This window comes from Amblyomma americanum, chromosome 9, assembly GCF_052857255.1.
Source record: "Amblyomma americanum isolate KBUSLIRL-KWMA chromosome 9, ASM5285725v1, whole genome shotgun sequence".
NCBI lineage: Eukaryota > Metazoa > Arthropoda > Arachnida > Ixodida > Ixodidae > Amblyomma > Amblyomma americanum.
In genome coordinates, this window is record NC_135505.1 from 116,299,622 (window position 1) to 116,319,621 (window position 20,000).

Consider the following 20,000-nt stretch of genomic DNA (forward strand, 5'->3'; position numbering starts at 1 on the left):
TTGCAAAATGATACCATCTTACACAAGCATCCCTTTGCATCAATTTACATATAGCTATGCCGTGTCTGTTTACTGAAGCAATAACCAGCCAAGAGGAGGTATCGGCAGGCGTAAACTTATTTGCAAGAAAAGAAATTTGGTCGTGAAGAGCCGGGGTGCCACTATACTATCTTTTTTATTATGACGTTGTCACAGAGAGACGAAGTTTATACTTAGTCAACCGAGTTGACGGGAGGTTACAACGTTTTTTATATATATTTCAGAGAAGTCAAATATTGAGAAGGGACATGCAACCCTGCGGGAATGAGAAAAAAATCTCTTTGTGGCTCTTAATTTCTTCAGCTTGTTTGGTCCATCTAAATATGTTTGTTCGGTTAGTGCAGCTTATATTCTCATAAGCGGTCGTATTTTCCGCTCGTTCTTGGGTATCTATCGAGAACGAGAACTTCCCGTTTTCCTACTAAGTATTAATCAATCGCATTATATATGCTACGACTCGGGCCGGAGGAACATTATGTGAACAGGCTGAAGTTGTCGCACATCACAATGAAAAGCTCAGAATGCCTCGATCTTGAATATCACATCGCTCAGACTTGAACTTCGGCCCCGAAATAGAGAACAAAAGTGACGACACATGCTGACTCTCTTAGTGTCTTGTATCGAATATGTTTTGTTCCCAGCAGTTGCTGAGCATAGAAATACAGTCATAACGAGTGCCATGAAAACACAGCTACTGAGAAACAGCCTGAGAGGAAGGAGAAATCTAAGAGCTATTCATGCCAGCCACACTAGTAAACCTTGCTGTATTTATGAGACAGCGAGAGATCGAAAAAAGAAATGAGTCTTCGGTCAAATGATTCCAATGACCGGAAGTGACATCAGCAGACCGGAATTGACAATTATGCATTCACTGCCTGCTTGTCGTCATCTGCAGACACCTTCGGGAAAACATATAACCACCAGCTATAGATGATCCGAAGAGATGCCTACTTTTGTGCAGACAGACGTGTAGGGGTTCGCAAACACAAGCATGAAAGACTGACACAGAACTCCATTTAGCGAAATCAACAGCTCCTGATGCTACTACACTGCTAACACGCTGTGCAATTGAGTGGCCCTTGAATGTTTTTTTTTTGCTCAAACTTTTTCGAGACTGGTTGCAGTGCTGTGACGTAGAAAAGACGTTATTTTAGATGCAAAACCGTTCGCCTCGAAAGCAAGAATGCGCAATTTACTCGAAAACATATTCGGTGCCAAAAAACATCGCTGTGCAAGCCTTCATTCAAAATCCTTTACCGCCGCGCGTTCCGGTTGGTTGCTTCTTAGAGATCACGCTACCGTGCCGTCTAAAAGAATGTTTCGGATGAGCCTGTGCTGTTTCGTTAGTTTTATTCCACCCTGCTATTAGTATAAGATGAGATGAGCGAATTAGCTTCCAAATATTTCGTTGGCGAAAACATAAAGAAACCCCCGGCGCCTGACTGCGCTTGCTCCCCCTCTTTCTGCTTCTATTTAGTCTAGTTATGCCTAACTGTCGAATAAATTCTCGAACGCGTATCCAGGCGACGTGCAGCTGATTGAAGGGCAATCCCTAAGTTTAAACTTAACCGTAAACCGTACTCCCTCTATGTCTCTTGCCTTTGAGCTAACCACAGCACCAAAGCCCACCACTTTCTCGCTTCAAAGAACGCACAGTATTTGAAAGATCGCTGAGGTTCCGAAAGAACGTTCTTTGAAGTCACGTGATCAGGGTGCCCAGTTTTTTTTTTCGTGCAGAAAATCTTCGAAAAATCTGACAGCTTTGCAGTTTTTCTTTAATCGCACAGACTGCCAAATAGCACAAACACGCGTACACACGCCATAACTATCATTCTGTCTTAAACCTGTCTCCTCTGCCAGTGTAGAATGTCTTTCTCTTAGATTGCGCAGTAACCACGTATCTCGTAAACAGTTCCTGTCTCAGGATAAACGGCCGCATGCAGACATTGCGCGTCGGTATGCCGAGTCTCCTCTGACAGCACTTGCACGTTGTTATCCATTCCAACCCTTCGTGATATTCTGGTAATGCTCTTGGAGCTATTTTGCCGCACTACACCTAACAATCACCAGTAAACGCTTCTACCCTACTTCAGTCTTTCTACCTAGAACCGCACTTGTGAGCTTGCGCTGTCAAAGACGCCTTTCTGAGAAGATGCGTTCACAAGCCTTCTTTGACGCAAAACAAAAGTTGGCGATTTTAGGGATCTTCGAGGCAATCAGTCCTCAAGGCTTCCACAAGATACTGTTACTAAAGTCAGCTAGGCTTTGAGCGGATAGCAGGGAAAAGTTAATGGCGGCAGTTGCGTACAACACGTTTGCCGAGCCTGTATAGCGTGGAGACGATAAACGCTCTGTATGCTAAAAGACGTCAACTCACTTGTAGACCTGCTCTGCCATCCTTGACGCAACCGGAAGGCACACGGCGACAGTTTCGCGAGCACTGCACACAACTCTTCGAAGATAACATCGTAGCTACGTGCGCACTGGACGAGCGCATTTGAGATCCTCCGCAGGTTTAGCGCATCAGCGTAGTGGCAATTTCGTCTCGTTCCTTTCAAGTCTCGCATTTTCGCTTTGCCGAACGCAATGAAAGGTCAATGGGTCTCCGTTTCCCGATACGCAAAAGTCGTTTCCATGGCAGCAGTGGCAATTTCACCCCGTTCACTTTTGCTTGCAGACGCGATTGCACGCTCGTTCAGAACTGAACGTGCGGGCCTCCCTGCGCCTGGCGGGAAACCCAATTTCTGATTTCACCAGAGTCGACAGCGTAAACGTTCCGGAAAGAGCGGTGAACACACAACGCCAATTTCATTTTAACGTGAGTTTGTTCTACTGAAAATGTGTTACGATATTCCGTGCACGGCAGCTTTGTAGATGTACAGCCTTGCTCAATAGTCCTCAGACAACATGGTTCGATTTTCAGTCGAACAGTGGAAACCATACGACGCGCCCCGCAGCCAAAAGCGGGCCGCGGCGGCCGCGTTTCGGTGGATGCGAAACGGAAAAGGCACCCGTATGCCGTGCGATGTCAGCGCACGCCAAAGAACCCCAGGTGGACTAAATTATTCCGGAGCCCTCCCCTACGGCGCCCCAAGTAGCCCGTGTAGGTTCGTTACATTAAACCCCACAATCTATATAAACACCAACATCATCATCAGCCTGACTACGCCCACTGCAGGGCAAAGTCCTCTCCCATGTCTCTCCAATTAACCTTGTTCTTTGCCAGCTGCGCCCACCCTATGCCTGAAAACTTCTTATTCTCAACCGCCCACCTAACATTCTGTCACTTCCTGCTATGCTTGCCTTCTCTTGGAATTCACTCCGTTACCCTCAAGGACCAGCGCTTATCTTGCCTTCGCATTACATGCCCTTCCCAAGCCCATTTCTTCCTCTTGATTTCGACTAGGATGTCATTAACCCACGTTTGTTCCCTCACTCACTCTGTCCGCTTCCGGTCTCTTGACAATATACCTATGAATTTTTTCCGTAGCTCGCTGTGTTGTCTTTAATTTAAGCTGAACCACTTTTCGTTAGCCTCCAGGATTCTGCCCCATAGGTGAGTACCGGTAAGGTGCAGCTGTTGTGTACTTTTCTCTTGAATTACATTGGTAAACTGCCGTTCATGATCTGAGAGAACCTGCCATATACGCACCACCCCATTCTTATTCTTTGAGCTATTCTTAGATACGATTTATAAATTTAATTACTTTTCAAAAAGAAGGACCAGGACTCTCCTCACCCCGCAGAAATTTAGAGCCTAAAAAGGTTTTCAAAGTCCGCGGGGGCTGCGTTTTTATGGAGGAAAAACGCTAAGGCGCCCGTGTGCTGTGCGATGTCAGTGCACGTTAAAGATCCTCAGGTGGTCGAAATTATTCCGGAGCCCTCCACTTTGGAACCTATTATCCTTTCTTCTTTCACTCCCGCCTTTATCCCTTCCCTTACGGCGCGGTTCAGGTGTCCAACGATATATGAGACAGATACTGCCCATTTTTTTTCCCCCAAAACCAATTATTATTATTATTAAAGTGGCTCTATAGCGGCTGAAAAGAAAACTATGCGAACCGAGGACTTTCGCCAAAGGCTATACGCTATAATTCAGACATCTTCAGGCGTTATCACACCGAAAGTATAATAAACGTGCAATCGTTATCCTCGCTTGTGCACATATCGTTATTACTGCACAATATATACAACTCCATTGCATCTGCGGTAATGTTTCCGCGATCTAGAACACCGAACATTGCATACTGTATCATCGCAGCGTTTATAATTAAGCCTCTCTCTACAGACATCACGAAGTAGCATTGAGAACTGCAGGATAGAGCGATGGCGAAGCGTATCCCGAAATTTATTTCCTTGCGCCGAAATCCTAGAAAATTATCACCCAACTTTATCTCCGCTCACTGGTATGCCTTCATATTACCAACCACATATAATTCTTTGGCGACAAGTTAGCACAACATATGACAAACATAAGAGAGGTAGACAGGATGATGCATTGTCTACCTATCTCGGATTGGTCCTATGCTTCGTTAACTTGCTACCACAGAAAATGCACCAACTAGACCAATATCAAGTTTTACTTGAGTACCACCTTACAAAAATTTTCTTAGACAGTCTATAGACTGTGCATAGACTCCTGTCTCTAAAGTCTATAGACTCTATAGACAAACCCTAGAGAACAGTCTAAAGGCAATACAAAAACCAAAAAATGTCTATAGACGATCTATAGATTTATGGCCATACACTTTTAGTAGACTTTTGTCTATAGAAAAGCTATAGACTATGAATAGACAAAAAGAAATATCTATAGAAAGGCAATAGAGTCTATAAGAAGTCGATAGACTAGACTGTCTATAGACCATATTTGTAAGAAGACAGCTTATTAGTCGCCTCCGTAGTGTCCGCTCCAGTCTCCCATATCGGCTTAGGACTGTCACCTTCTTGCCTTATCAAAACATTCGCCATACAAAGCTTGTAAGAGTCTCTACCTCACTGATGCTTACTCTAACCAAGCTGTTTTTCTTTTTATATTTTTAACAGCAGAATCGGCGATGAAACGCCAATCGCGGGCAACAGCTATTTAGGGAAAGCCACAAAGTCGAGACAGTTCATCGATCCGTTAATGACGGTGATTCATGAACAAACGGCCGTACGGGAGCGTGCGCTTCGAAAGTCGCGGCGTTTTGGCTCGGCCGTTCGATGAGGTTATTTAAGGACAGACCGGCGCTGCCGACATGTCGGGCAAACACACAGTGAACAAGCCAGAGCTACAGCTCTGCGATTTTGAGGGTAGACATTGCAACAGTGTCTAAATCTCGTCGATGAAAACTCTATGTGCTTGTGTACCGGAGGCTCCCGTGTTGCCTTTGAACGTTCCGAACATCTGCGAATGCCTTCAAACGCCCTGCACTGCGCGAAGACCTTCGAACATTTTCCAGTGCCCCGTATTCCCTAGATGACTTCAAACACCTCGAACGCCTTTGAATGCATTTGAACGCTCCATACTTGCTGAAAACCTTCGAACGCTCGAACGTTTTCCAAACGCCCTCTATTCCCCGAAGGCCTTCGAACGCCGCGTACTCCCTGAACGTTTAAGAATGCTTTAGAATACCCGTGTTCATGCCCTAAATGCCTCCGAACGCCTCAAGTCATTTTGCACTCCGCTACGATAGTTGTACGATTGCTGCTGGAGTTGCGGCTTCCTCCACTAAGCGCCAACCGCAATGACTATAGACGTACAAACATCCTGCAGCTAGCATATTTCATTGAATTTTCCTGCATCTCACATTATTTGGAGTCATTGCTATGCCCGTGAATTTCTCTGAAACAAATGACCTCGCTGTATGTTGCAAACAAAAACTACACCGTTCAGTTGTCCATGGGCGAGGATCTTTCGTATCCTGAAAGATTCGTATCCGAATCTGTAATCTTTCGTATCCGCATTCCACAAGGTGCCAAATGTGGTTAGTGATACAAGTGGACCGGTGGAGTGTGCTTTCGTCGGGATAGCTGTGCAGCTAAGCTCTCACTGTAATTTACACCCCCCCCCCCCCGTCCCTCTGTGATAGTGAGACCTGCCGGATTTTATCCTTTGCTTAATCTGCATTATGCGGCAAACGTACGATAATAGATAAAAAGGGTGAACTTCACTACAACCGAAAACTGCGCGAGTTGGTGGACGTTTAGCATTTTGACACCGCACGTACGTGTTTGTTGCCTAGTCCTCGTTTATTTGCGTTGTTCAAAACGTATGTTGGATTCAAATATTCAATCCTCTTAGGTTGGCGCCGTCGTCCTGAGAACATGACGCGGTTGTGTCGTAAATAATAATAAAAAAAACGTTATGTATTCTAAACAGCGCTGGTTGTTGAAACAAATGCAGCTTCCCATGAATTAGAGCCCAATGAGAGCGCTCGTGAAACCTTAGAGAACGTGAAACAGGAGCAAGTGAAGGAGAAAGCATTTCATTGAAAAAAGCAGCAACATTTGCCGTGAAAATCTGCTCAAAAGGTGCCGTTTTTTCGAAAAGCAATCATGCTGCAACGTTTGAATCTCACTCGTATGATGGAATCCTTAGAGCTTCCCTAGATATTAAAATATCCTGAAAGGTCAGTACAGAGGTTCTCCTTGCCTAAGATTTATATCTTCGTGCGCGTCACAAGTGACGCATTATAAGACTGAGAAACTCTCCGTGTTTCCTGTTTACATAAGGTAAATAGTACTCGAAAGAAACCCGCCAATGCATTGAGAAAGCCCCCTAATTGTACCCTTCTGTGCGTGGGACGGTGCTGTATCTAGAAATTCGGAGCATTGCTTAAGATATTCTACTGAAGTTTTGTATGGGAGTATTGCACCCCCCTTCGCTAGTGACGAAACAGGGACGTACTCGTTCGTCGAAGTGCTTCTCTTTGTAACAACGGGAGCTCGTCCCACGTTTTGGGCTAGACAATAAATGTTGTGCCACTTTTAAGTCCCGCGTTTTAACGCCACTTGAGTTTTCAAAGGAATGCTTCCGCGACGAATCTATTTTTGCAACCCTCTTACAGCGGTAGTGTGTGAGGAGGCGTTACCATAATAGCTGCCACCATATGTAGATGGCAAGAAAGTGGACATGGTATGAAAGGCTGTGTGGCCGCCACACTTCCGCTGCACAGTAAATTTGTCAACTCCGTGTAATTCACTCCTGACGTCATTTAATAAACTGGTACCGCTCGACTCGAGAAATGCAGGAGCTATAGGCACCAGGCCCAACCGCAGCTTCCAAAAGACAACCACGAACATTTGACGCTTTTTTTTTACTTTCCAGGAACCTTAAAGCTAACTCTATGGGAGGTCTTTACAAATCGCCTAGAATGTGCGGACCACAGCGCCGCGTCCGCGTGGGGGCGCAGCCTTCTATTTGAGCACAATTGGGCCTCGTTCACACACACGCAAGACACGGGACCTCGATCGCCGATCAGGGACGAAGTTATAAATTTTCCTACAAGCACATGTGAGGAGAGGTTGGCGAATGAGAGCAACGCCGGCTACTGATTTTCATTGTGGGCATAGACTCAATAGAATAGAAAACACAGCTAGGACATACAATGCGCAACACGTTCCGCACCCTAGTAAGATTAACTGAAAAATGACTACAAACAGTGAACATGAAGCTGTCACGGGCTTTTATGTTGTTCTTAAAACGTGTGTAAGTGGACTACGAAATCGTATAGCATGTGTTAAAAATTTTTTTTCCGTGCGACAAATAATTTAACATGCTGTAGTAGATAAACGTATTCTAATTTGTAGTTTCAATTAAAGGAATCGTTTTCTTTGTGCTTCCGTCCGTGATTGCCCTGCGTGATTCTCCTTCATATGCAAATGGTACAGACACAGCGGCAGCTTTCGGCACGGCGGCTTGTCACTCTCTAATCGATGCTAGGTCTCCTCGTCTGGGCCAGTTCTCGTCCTATATATAACTTCGTGAAAACGCTCATGACCTGCCCGAAAAGCAACTCAAGGACCGTAAATCAATGCGCAGATAAAAAATACTTCATTTAGACTCTGGTTACATATGAACCACTCCGTATATATATATGCAATATTTATCACATACTTTACAGCAAACTAACACGTACACCAGGAAAGCGGGAATAGCGGTGGCGCAGGTCTGTCCACGCGTTCGCTTTAACTTGAATATATTTGTTTAAATAGTAGTAGTAGAAGTTGGTAATTTCATTTCCTGACAGATACAGGATTGGCTTCAGCCCATCCGCATAGACGACGGCCTGGAGTCCTTGGACCCGAGCGGCGTTTTCGGCCACTTGGAAGATTCTCAGCTGAGTCTCAGAGTCTGAGCTGTGCATCACAGTCTCCAGAAGATCCTCTGTCCTAGTTTCTTTGTGTATGTCGTATGTTTCAGGAAAGGTATATGCAATGTGTAAGAGATCTGCCGTACCCTGACATAACTGACGTCTATCTGAAAATTGTCCCGGATACCACTGGCTAAGACTAGCTGTCTTTGAATAAGTCCTTGTTTGCAATCGTTTCCAGATGTTTTCCAGATTCCTATTTAGTTTCTTATCTGCCCGTGACTATTCTAACCTGCTGAGCCGATAGTGCTGCGTGATCTCTCCGATGCCGAGCAGCCTACCTCTCTATATATAGAGTGTATTGAGGGTTTGAGCCTATCCGGAAACTAAGACCGCGGGCAAGCTCGTGAGTTAACGCAGAAATTCCGTAGGTTTTTTTGTCCTTTCTAAATCAGTCGTATGTCGCAATTTACCGCCAATAATAGAAGCGTGATGCTTTCAAAAAGCAACGACCACACTTGCAACATTTTCAGGCCGTGCTAACGTGATAAGTGAAGACACGCGGCCCTTCCAAGATGTGGAAAAGAGAAATATACGGAAAAAAGTAATAGGATCCTGTGGTCACCCACTGTGCACTTAGCGGTTTAGGGGCGAGTTGAGAGTTAACGAGGTAGAAAATAAAAAACAAAAAGAAAGATATAATGAGAGAGAGAGAGAGAGAAAGAAGAGCGGCGGTTCTCTTCCGCGTCCGGGTTAGCGGGGCCCGGTGAGGGTCATCGAATTAGGAGCAGGGTACGGCCACCCCGTGTTTGCTCAGCTCTCAAGCGGTGCAGCTGTTATTAGCCGAAGCCTGGCCTAGATAAGGGACCAGCAAAAAATTATAGCCAATATGGGGAAGATAAGACAAAGGGCACTACGTGACGTCGTAAACAGGGATTTTCGCACGAAGCTTAAGTTTGTCGAATCAAAAAAGAGCACAAAAGTTTTCGGAGGCAATGATAAAAAAATAAAACGAAGACAGTGCGCTGAGGCTTAGGTGGTTGGGGTATGTTGTAGTGGTTGCCTTTGGAGGCCCTGAATTGCATATCTCGAGATTTTTTTGTTTAGAATGAGAAGCTGAATTCTCAGAAAGCGGAGGATTGTGAAGCATTTCAAGTTGAAGTGCATCCCTGGTAGAGTATGCGAAAGGAAACTAGACAGTGGCTAGAAGTGCTTGCTCTTTGAAGGACCTGGACAGATTGTTGGCGATATTACTGAGCACAGAGAGTCCTGAAATGAGGCTTAGGTGGTTGGGGAATGTTGTAGTGGTTGCCTTTGGAGGCCCTGAATTGCACATCTCGAGATTTTTTTTTTCAGAATAAGAACCTGAATTCGCAGCAAGCAGAAAGACTGTGAAACATTTCAAGTTGCAGTGCATCCCTGGTAGCATGTCCGAAAGGAAACTAAACAGTAGACGAAAATGTGTGCTCTTTGAAGGGACTGAACCGACTGTTGGCGATATTATTGAGCACATAGAGCGGTGAAAAATCCTTCCACCGAAAGTATTTCGTTCTTGCGTGTAAGACAACTTCTGGCACACGTGTCCATCTTCGTTGCCAATAACTTCGGCTTATCAATTATCTAAGCTGTAGTGAAAGTGGGAGCATATCGGTAGCTTCTGCATAATGTTCAGTACCATCCATACTTGAAGGAAACACCAACTTGTACAGCAGTCATAACTGCAACAAATATTATAAGGAAAAAAATGTCAAACATGTTGCGTAAGGTAAGAATGCAAAGAAGGAAAATTGGCTACCGCGACCGCACAAAAAATATGTGCGCCCATCACAGCTGACATATTAATGAACATCAGTACCATCAGCAGAGTCAGCCTGACTACGCTCACTGCAGAGAAAAGTCCTCTCCCATGTCTCTCCAATTAACCCTGTCCTTTGCCAGCTGCGTACACCGTATGCCCGCAAACTCCTTAATTTCATCCGCCCACCTAACCTTCTGCAGCCCTCTGCTACGCTTGCCTTCTCTCGGAATCCACCTCGTTTCTCTTAAGGAACAGCGGTTATCAAACCAGTTGCATTTAAATGTGGACCCCACTGTGCACATAATATAAAAAGTGGGTCCCTTCTCTTCGGGTTTCTGCTCGTGGCATGCTCGAAATTGCTGCGAAAAGCAAGCAGAAGGAAAGGAAGCCGTCAGTATATTACCGATCATTACATCCGCACTGCTCAGACTTCTCCGTCTCTGTACGGGAGATTAAAGACCACAGCGCGAATTCTTCTGCACTTGGAGCGATTATTCACCTAGCTTTCATTTTCTTCGTGCGGATATAAATTACCGCCCCTACATACGCCCGTGCTTCGATTCTGTCTTTATATACACCGCACCGCTCTAAACAATGAGGCGGTGGAATTCAGTTTCCCTTTATTTCAACGACAGGTGATACAAAGCAGACCTCCGTGCATACTTCGCTAATGAGTCCGTGGTTCCAGCTTCCCTCATTTCGGTGTATTGTTATTGGCAGTCGTTACAATTTTTCCACGGCAGTGAACCGAAAAACAGCTGCCCGATGTTAGCCGGAGTTCATTACGGCCAGCTTGTTTCAATATCTCTGCTATTCAGCGGTACATTTTTTATGTTTATGAACAAGTTGAACGTGCCAAAATTGCAGCAATGAATTCCATGTCGGGGCGAAGTGTGTGAGTCTGCAGAAAAACGTCTGCGTCTCAATACGTCAACTACATTAAACGATGAGCTGTAGGAAGCGAAAATGCGCTATCCGCGATTTCGTTTCACAAAAGGAGATTCTCATTAATTTCAACGAAGCGCGAATAATGAATACGCTGGTAGCTCACCGCACCTGTATTTTTTGCGATAAATGTCAACGGAAACTCCGGGGGTAGGTGCTGAGTTGTGTTATGAACCAAGGCTCCGAACAGAAACTAGGCTGAGTAAATGTCAGCGTTATTAACCTACATTCGTTTGACAGTACACGCGGCGTTAGTGGTCGCCGCTTCATCACGGTAGCACGCCCACACAATACCCCATAAACGCCGAGAGTTGTTCTGTAGAAACACACAAAGAGCTGCAGTGGGCGGTAGCTTCACTACACCGAGCGTCGGGAGTTAGCCTGAGAAATGACGTTACTTGGTACGTCACGTCTACAATGAAATGTGAAGCGATATATCGTTTGCATCGCTTCAGTGAAATGCGGACGGAATGATGCTCTCATCGACAACTTGTGAATGCTAGACATGGTAGCTCAGAGACGCAAAATCTGAGTCGCAAAGTCAGAGCCACAAAATCTCTTGACTATGGAAAACCTTCCATCAAAAAGCGTTAGATCCCTTGGTTCGATTGCTGAAAATGAAAACAAATACGCGTACCTCGTGACCACAGCCAACAAGCAGTCACAAAGGCGGAGAGGAAAAAGCGAGAAATCAGAGAGGAATGCTCCACTCAATGGACTCACTGAACAGAGTGTAGGTAACGTACCTGGCGTGTCCCCGCTCCTTGGGCTGACAGAGAGCGTAGCGCGGCTCGGCTCCCGTCGGCAGCACAATGTCCACAGAGCGCGAGCGGTGCGCTTTGGCCGCCAGGTCGGGGTCCAGGTCGGGATCGGGAGTGGGCACCTGAAGGAACGACGAGTCCACCGAGGCCGAGCGGCCTTTGGCCACCTGGGGCACCTGTAGGGACACCACCGTCACCCCGGCGTCACCGCCCAGACTCACTCGATGGCCCGAGTCCGGCACCGACAGCGTCACCATGAGCCCGCACGACGTCGGCGACACGAGCAGGTCCTCCTCGACGTCGGTCACCTGCTCTTCGTCGGGTCGCGCCGAAGCGGCACTCTCGGACTCGCTCTCTTCCAGAGTCTCAGAGCCCGAGCTGAAGTACCGGGCACGCTCGGGGGGACTGTTGCTGCGAGAGGTGTGTCGGCTGAACTCGTCCATGTACTGACAGTGGATGCACGCCGAGCACTGGCTCTTGTCGCTCGAAGAGCGCCGCAGTATCCTCCACTTGGGCACGTCCAGCTGGTACGGCGCATCGACCACCGACGCCGGAGGGCTTGGGACCGGCAGAGAGGTGATGCCCCCACCACCACCTCCACTGCCACACGTGCTGACCATGCCGGCGGGGATCGCAGAAGGCGGCGCAGACGCCGAGGTCGCAGCGGGAGCTGAAGCAGGCGACGACGACGACGTTGTCGCCGAGTCGAACGACCGAGACCTCTGGTTCCTGGTCGACGGGACCATCAGGAGATTGTCTCCGGAGGATGAGTCCTGATCGTGCTCCTTCTTGAAGCGGATCTCGTCGAAGCTGGCCGAGCGGACCTGCTTCGGCACTTCGAGGCTCGCCGAGGGGGACAGCTGCGACTCGATGGCTGGTCCCTTGGAACGCCGGAAGGTCTCCCGCAGCCTCTGCATGGTACACCGCCAGGAGGCGACGGGCGGCGCGGACGCCGATGAAGGGGACTCCGGCGTGCCCCGGCTCCCGGAGCCGTAGGCGTCCGGCCGCCCGCCCGCCACCGGCGCGGCAACGTCTTGCGCAACTTCGTGATCCAGCACTCCCGGCTTTTGCTTACTGGTGGACCGGTCTCACCGAAGATCAGTCACGGCGCCCTCCTCTTCGCCACACTGAAGAAGGGCGTGCGCTTGGCCCTTCTACTAAGAGGTTCGCAGTGAAGTACAGCACCGATGAGTTCCTCGTCGTAGCACTATGGCGTCCTCTTTGAAACGGTGATGTATTTATAGTCTTAGGGGGGCGGGGGGGGACAAAATCCTTCAAAAGAAGAGTTTCGTGCTCACCTCTATCCTACTAACGTTCCTTCGTTGCGCAGTTAAACTGCGTTCGAAAAGAATTATACTCTCTTTTCTTTTCCTTTGTTGGTTCCATTCGACAGCAAGCAATAAAAAGGATGCCACCCTACCTCAGCCGACGTGTCGTATATGCAGAGGATCTAGCACCATAGGGTAAGGGGTTGTGTAACATTCACACAGAATTTTAATGAACTCGGCAAAGAAATTCTTACGTGGAGTAGGATTTCACTCAGATGCTGGAAAGCTGAGACGTTCTCTTTAGAGTGATATAATGAAGTCCTAACACTATTCATGGGAAGAAAATCTAAAGTTTAAATTTCTTGAGGTAGAAAAGCGGAGTATTTCTTAAAAATCTTACTTAAATTCGAAATGGAAAGAAACAAGAAAGGGATGAACGTTTTTTTTACCGACCCTCATGGATGTTATACTGGACAGTGCCAGCAATCAGAGCGCAACTGCTACCTAAAATGAATCCACATGAAATTCAATTTAACTGCCTACGTAACACACGAGATAGTATCTTGCACTGAGTTGAAAGGAAAAGTGATATCGGGTGGCGACAATTTTGTTAGCGGATAACGAGATCTTGTCGCCACGTGTGGAAGGAAACGCCTCGCCCTGATACAGTTCAAGCGAGCCTCAAAAAGACCAAAAAACTCTGTCGACGTCTTTTTCGGGCTCGCTGAAGCGGACGGGCGACACGCTGACATGTGCTGTCAGTTGCAATCCACGTGGCGAGAGCGGCCCTTTTATTTATTTCTATCTTTCAAGCTAAGCTGCCAGAATGTCAGTTGCCTAATCTTTTAAAACCTCTAGGCGAGATGCTGAAAGGGTTTTATACGCTGCTGATTATTGATTTGCGTCCTGTCTATTTTTGAATGAAAGAATAGCGAAAGCTTTGGTGAAAAGTGACGAACGCTACTCATGAACTGTCGGGTTAAAACAAAAAAAAATATCTTCCTCTTGGACGCCAGTCAGCTTTGCGTTAGTTCTTGGTTTCACGCAATTATAACACAGATAAATTCTTTTTCATTGTTTTGTTTGTTTCAACTTGCATCATGGTCTTAAAAAGATGTTACCACACCTTATTTTTTTTGTACGCTGTCAAGAGATTGCACACCTGTCAGTGCCGGCAGTGATGCAGTTGCCTTTAAGCTCTTTCAACTAAAAACCAGTCCAAGCATGTTATGCGCAGCAAAACTGTTAACTGGAGCTCGTAGTCGCTGCATAAGCTTTCAGCAGGTTATTAATTCAATCCTGAACACCGAAAGTGTCGCGTGATTTTATCCCTTCAAAAATGAACTCTCACATCGCATTGTTCTCAAAACGAAAGTATGCCCTGAACACAGCAACGCAAGCGCCGACTCAAGGCAGTAGCGAAGGGTGCCTACTAATAGCATCTAACCGAAACAGCGGGTGACAAGATGAGGTGGCCGGAGCTGTAGTGCTGGCGAGATATACGCTCGCTTGGTCTCACGGTAGCGACTAGAAAGAGTACGGTGTTGTGGTCCCATCTTATCCACGATCACGGGAGGATATATATATATATATATATATGGCTGTATAGTATACGATGTATATGATAGTTTTTCGTTATTGTCGTTTATTTTATTGTCGCGAGAACGAGCGAAACTGAGGCCTACTACACTATCACCGTAGGAAGAAACTGCTGTGCTGCGTATAGGTATCGGTGCTACGCACATCACAAAAACACTCACGTCACTTCGAGAAGGGCACCTTATAGTTAGGGGTGTGAAATTGCGATGGACGAACTCTATAGAACTCTAAGTCGTCTGGTGCGCGAAAACTCTCGCTACAAATTATACCTTTTCGCTTTTCTCGATTCTCTAACACTCTTTCAGTTAGATGTGCGCTGCTTAGATGCCGAGAGCGCGTACGCCGAACGATATGAAATTATTCTAGAAGTACAAAGAGCGTACACAAGGTCGTGACTGAGTCGAGTGCGCCTAGAAAGGAAACAAAGCGGTTATTCAATAACGATTAAGAAAAGGGGCATCCTAAAACTACTCTCATACGACCCAGAGGCTTAAGTTCTTAGTGGGTGAGGGGGAAAATGGCGCTATACTGCGTGTATATAAGAATCAGGGAAAGAGATGAAGAAGGCCCTCAAAAATAGGCCAAGCAACCTGGACGCACCGCGGGACAAAAAGCCGTAGGCAACGTCACCAGTGAGTTTCTCCGATAAAAGCGTATTGCTGGGCGAAAGGTGACAGGGCGCTGGATAGATGACGACACGCGGCCGTCTCGCGAAGCTGAGACCCAAACTGACTGCACTGCTCCTGTGCGCGCAGTGAAAAGCTATTCGAGTGGTCGAGAGCCACGGTGCGGGTAATGTCGACACTACCCGCGAACAAGCGACACTTGACAGCGGCCTTAAGAAAAGGAGAAGTAACGCGGTCACTCGATTCATGGCCTTTTGGCCGCTCTTCAGACTCACTCAATCTTCCGTCCCGACTCTCCTTGGTCTTCGCAGCGGCGAACAAAGCGACACAGGCTTGCGACGACGACGAAGCGGTACTACCTCGACCTCGTCAAGGCAGGAACGCTGAGAACGCGGCGACAGCGAAGAAAAATCGTTGGCGCGAACGCACGGAGACCGCAAACGAATGACACAGACTTCTCGGGTGCGGGACCGACGGCGTTTTCGTCCGGGAGGAGGCGGTGGTAACAGCCGCTGAAGCAAACACGGAACGCATTCACGCGTGCTGCAGTGACGTCGGTGCTGGCGAAGTTGTGCGTTCTTGGAAGAGACGGAACGACGAGGATGACAGCTTCGGGCCTGGATGCAGTGCGTTGAGGAGGCTTGGACTGACACGATGAACGCGGGCACCTCCGGTAAGGTGTTGGCTCCTTGGGGCAGTCGGTATTCACAAGGGGGAAAGCAGGAAAAGAAAACAAACTTTGGGCGGCGAACGATAACACGAGGCGGTGGGTCGTGCGAAGCGTTGGCTCTTGGGGCGAACGAAGGGATATGAAGAACAGCTTAGTTGGTCGTCTCGGTCGGCAGCAGCGGAGAAAGGGTGCTGGACCTTCCGTTTGGAGTATGATTTTTTTTTTGCTTGTTGTGTAAGGTACTACGAGAAAGGCGCGGACTTCGAGTCGAAAGTCTTGTGGGGGTGACCAGCCGCTGCGAACGCCAGCGGCGCCAGTGGCTCCAACTCAGGTGCGGACTCCGTGGATTATCCCTTCGGTGGAGAGGAGGAGCGCCGATTCCTCCTCTTCCCACACCTCTCTGCTTCTTCTTTTTCTTCCGCTCTAGCGTTTCTTTCTTTCAGTGAAAGAGCAGAGACGGAGCACTGGATCGCTTATATATTTCTCTTGCTTTGCCCTTCGCACTACGGCGGCGCTCCTCTGAAACCCAGGCGTTCTCTCTCCCCCTACTCCCTGTACACACCCTCAGAGAGCGTGTTGCGAGAAATGGCCGCTGCGCGGCGCTGCCTCTCAATCTTCTCTCCCACGTGACATCCTCGCCCTCCAATCACGGACAGCCGTTTCCACGCGCTTCCTCTTTCCTTCTCCGGCCTTCTTTCCTTCGCCCGTCGCTCGCTCTTTTTGTGCTTGGATCGCCATCTAGTGGGAAAGCCCGGAAACGCGCCGCTAGCTTGGCCTGCTTGGTCCGCTCCGAGCAAATTCTTGATTTTGTTTCCTTTATTTTTTTTTCACCCGACGCCGGCTCGATAGGTAAACTCGCGCACGCGACTGCGTCACCAAACATTGCACAGACGTGTTTGGCCTGTTACTGCGTACGTGCGTGTCTTTTTCCCCCGTCTGCTTCCATATAGACGCCAGAAAAAGCCCGGACAGAAAGGCAGTACACGCGAACGACTCTTCGCCGATGATTTTGAACGCTTCCATATAGACGCCAGAAAAAGCCCGGACAGAAAGGCAGTACACGCCAACGACTCCTCGCCGATGATTTTGAACGCGAGGTTCCGTTAGTCCTTATTTTTATTTTGCGCCTAAGGCAAGTTTTCTGCCTGGCATATTTTACGACACGCGAGAAAAATGGATCACACATTTGTTGTGCGTGTTCCTTCTTCCTCGATCGGCGGATGGCATGCAGTCGACGCGTAACTGGTGCCAACGGTAACTCTAAGCTGAAGAAGGCAGCGAATGGCTTGGGAACGCGGCGACGTCTGCTACTCAGTGGTGGCGATAGCGGTGTTCAATACACGCGCCTTGATGCGCAGTCCACCAAGAGTGTAAAATTGCTATCAAGAACTGCTCGCTTCCTGGTTGCTTCTAAGCAGTCTCTCTGCGAAAAAGCTGTTGATATCTCTACCTTTAGCATCAAAATGCTTTTCCTTCTTTGCGTGGTTTCTGTGCAGCTCGTTTCCAGTTCTGAGTGACACCAACGAAGCGAAGAAACTTTTTCGCACGGAGCTATACTGCAAATAGGCGAAGTATCTGCTCTTTTAGGGCAGAGCGGAAAACGTTTCATCGTCGTTGTAAGCCATTTTACTTGAAATTTCAGCGCACCGTGCGCAAATAAAAAAAGTGTGTAGCTCACCGGAGTCTTAGTAAACTCAGATAGCGACGTCTCGGTGTGAATTTGGTAGCACAGTATCTCTTTACCAAGCTCATCATTTGAGGTACTTTATTTATGCGCATATATTTCGACGTACGTGCAATAAGTTGCCTCTTTGCACACACAAGACAGCATGAGAATCAGGAGGTTATAAACGACACGAGCATTGACTAACAACAACACGTTTACCTTGAAAGCACATAATTTTACGCGAGGATCGATTGGTCGGTGCTTAACAATAGTTATACTTGAAAAAGCATAAAATTTTTTTCCGAATAAAAGTGTACTTAATAATAATAATAATTGGTTTTTGGGGAAAGGAAATGGCGCAGTATCTGTCTCATATATCGTTGGACACCTGAACCGCGCCGTAAGGGAAGGGATAAAGGAGGGAGTGAAAGAAGGAACGAAGAAAGAGGTGCTGTAGTGGAGGGCTCCGGAATAATTTCGACCACCTGGGGATCTTTAACGTGCACTGACATCGCACAGCACACGGGCGCCTTAGCGTTTTTCCTCCATAAAAACGCAGCCGCCGCGGTCGGGATCGAACTCGGGAACTTTATCCCTTCCCTTACGGCGCGGTTCAGGTGTCCAACGATATATGAGGAAGATACTGCGCCATTTCCTTTCCCCAAAACCAATTATTATTATTATTATTATTAACTACACCTTTATTCGGAAAAAGGTGTAGTTAATAATAATACTACAGCGCTTTCGGAACAAAAGTTTTGTTTGGTAGTAAGCCCGGGTGTCCAATTTCTCAGTGTATGCTGTCCTTTTCAAGCTATTCATGACATGAAGCCAGGCCGAGGCATCCATTTGTTACTGTGTTTTGTATAGCGAGCATGTTTAAAAACACACACCACCGATAACACAACAAAGCGGAGCAAAGAAAGGCTCATTTGAAAGAGGTTTTCAAATGTGGGGTGTCATACTAATGAACCGAAAGTCGTTGGTTTCTATACCCCATTCATCCTACAGACACGGATGTCAATTTTTTATTCACTTCAGTGATGGAATAACGTAAGTAATGCCAACATGTGCACAATAAGTAATAACTCAGAACTTAACAGATTCAACAATAATAAAAAAATTGCGTCACTATTAGATAAAATTTCAGTAAAACAAACTTCTTTTTCAGAGATGTATCATGGAGAACTCAACTGCATAAATGTATTGCAGATGGCTGCAACTTAAAGCAAGTTTCGATAACAATGGATATAACCCTTCGATTTTTTTAAAAGTTCGTTGGAGAATCCCTTAAGGAAGCAGTACAAAGACCTGAGCGCTGGGGAACTGAAATTTCTGATTTAAAGAAGAGAGGAAACAACAGAGATGTTCGAAACCAATATAGTAAACATCCGGCTGATACGTTTCGTTAAAAAGAAGCTGTCTGAATCTCTCTTCACATAAGCCGAGGCGAATGTGGAAATACGCCCGTAAGCTCGAAAGGCAAGAAAACAGTGCAGTTGTTCCCGTAACGATTTCAGTAAGTCATGAGGACTTGTTGCGCCTTACATCATGGCACAAAACGTAACGGAAACTACGCCATGTGTGGCTCATTGTATGTCACACTATTCAACTATGTCGCAACTGACTTGTCCTCAGCGCCTATAGCTGTGCTTACCTAACAAAAGGGCTTTAGCCCTCGCAAAATTTCTTTATACAGTCTATAGACTATCCAAGGACTTCTGTCTATAAAGTCTGTAGATTCTCGGGAGCCGCCGCGGTGGCTGAGTGGTTACGGCGCTCGGCTTCCGGCCCGAAAGACGCGGGTTCGATCCCGGCCGCGGCGGTCGAATTTCGATGGAGGCGAAATTCTAGAGGCCCGTGTACTGTGCGATGTTAGTGCGCGTTAAAGAACCCCAGGTGGTCGAAATTTCCAGAGCCCTTCACTACGGCGCCTCTCATAGCCTGAGTCGCTTTGGGACATTAAACCCCCATAAACCATAAACTATAGATTCTCGGTAGACAGATACTATAGAATAGTCTGCAGTCAATGCAAATCCTACCGACAGGCTATAGAAAATCTATAGAATTATGGCCCTACACTTATGAGTAGACTTGTGTAAACGGTCTATAGGCTATGAAGAGACAAAAATAAATATCTACAGGTAAGCAATAGTGTCCATAAAATGTCTATAGTCCGTCTATAGATAATTTTTATATGAGAAGAGTCAGTTTCTCGTACAGCACCACATTTCATTCGGTAAGAAGAAAATGACCAAGTGCGAAAAGCCCGTACACAAAACACGCAACCGGCAACCCACAATACAACACAGCGCACGAAAACAAACATTACGG

At 47.0% G+C, this 20,000-nt stretch overlaps 1 protein-coding gene across 5 annotated transcripts in view; it reads right to left on the reverse strand.

Annotated features, from left to right (window-relative positions):
- The window catches only part of rdgA (retinal degeneration A), a 499,400-nt gene that overhangs the window by 234,993 nt on the left and 244,407 nt on the right, over positions 1-20,000 (reverse strand). Inside the window, exon 1 of one of the 5 annotated variants that reach the window (XR_013308444.1) lies at positions 11,823-12,894. The exons of 3 other annotated variants lie outside the window; for them this stretch is intronic. Coding sequence is in view for 1 of the 2 variants with exons in the window: in XM_077637007.1 (XP_077493133.1) it covers positions 11,823-12,754 (932 nt within the window). In the remaining variant the exon portion in view is untranslated. Of the gene's footprint in view, positions 1-11,822; positions 12,909-20,000 lie in introns of those variants that run through there. One more of the 5 variants, XM_077637007.1, reaches the window with a different exon arrangement.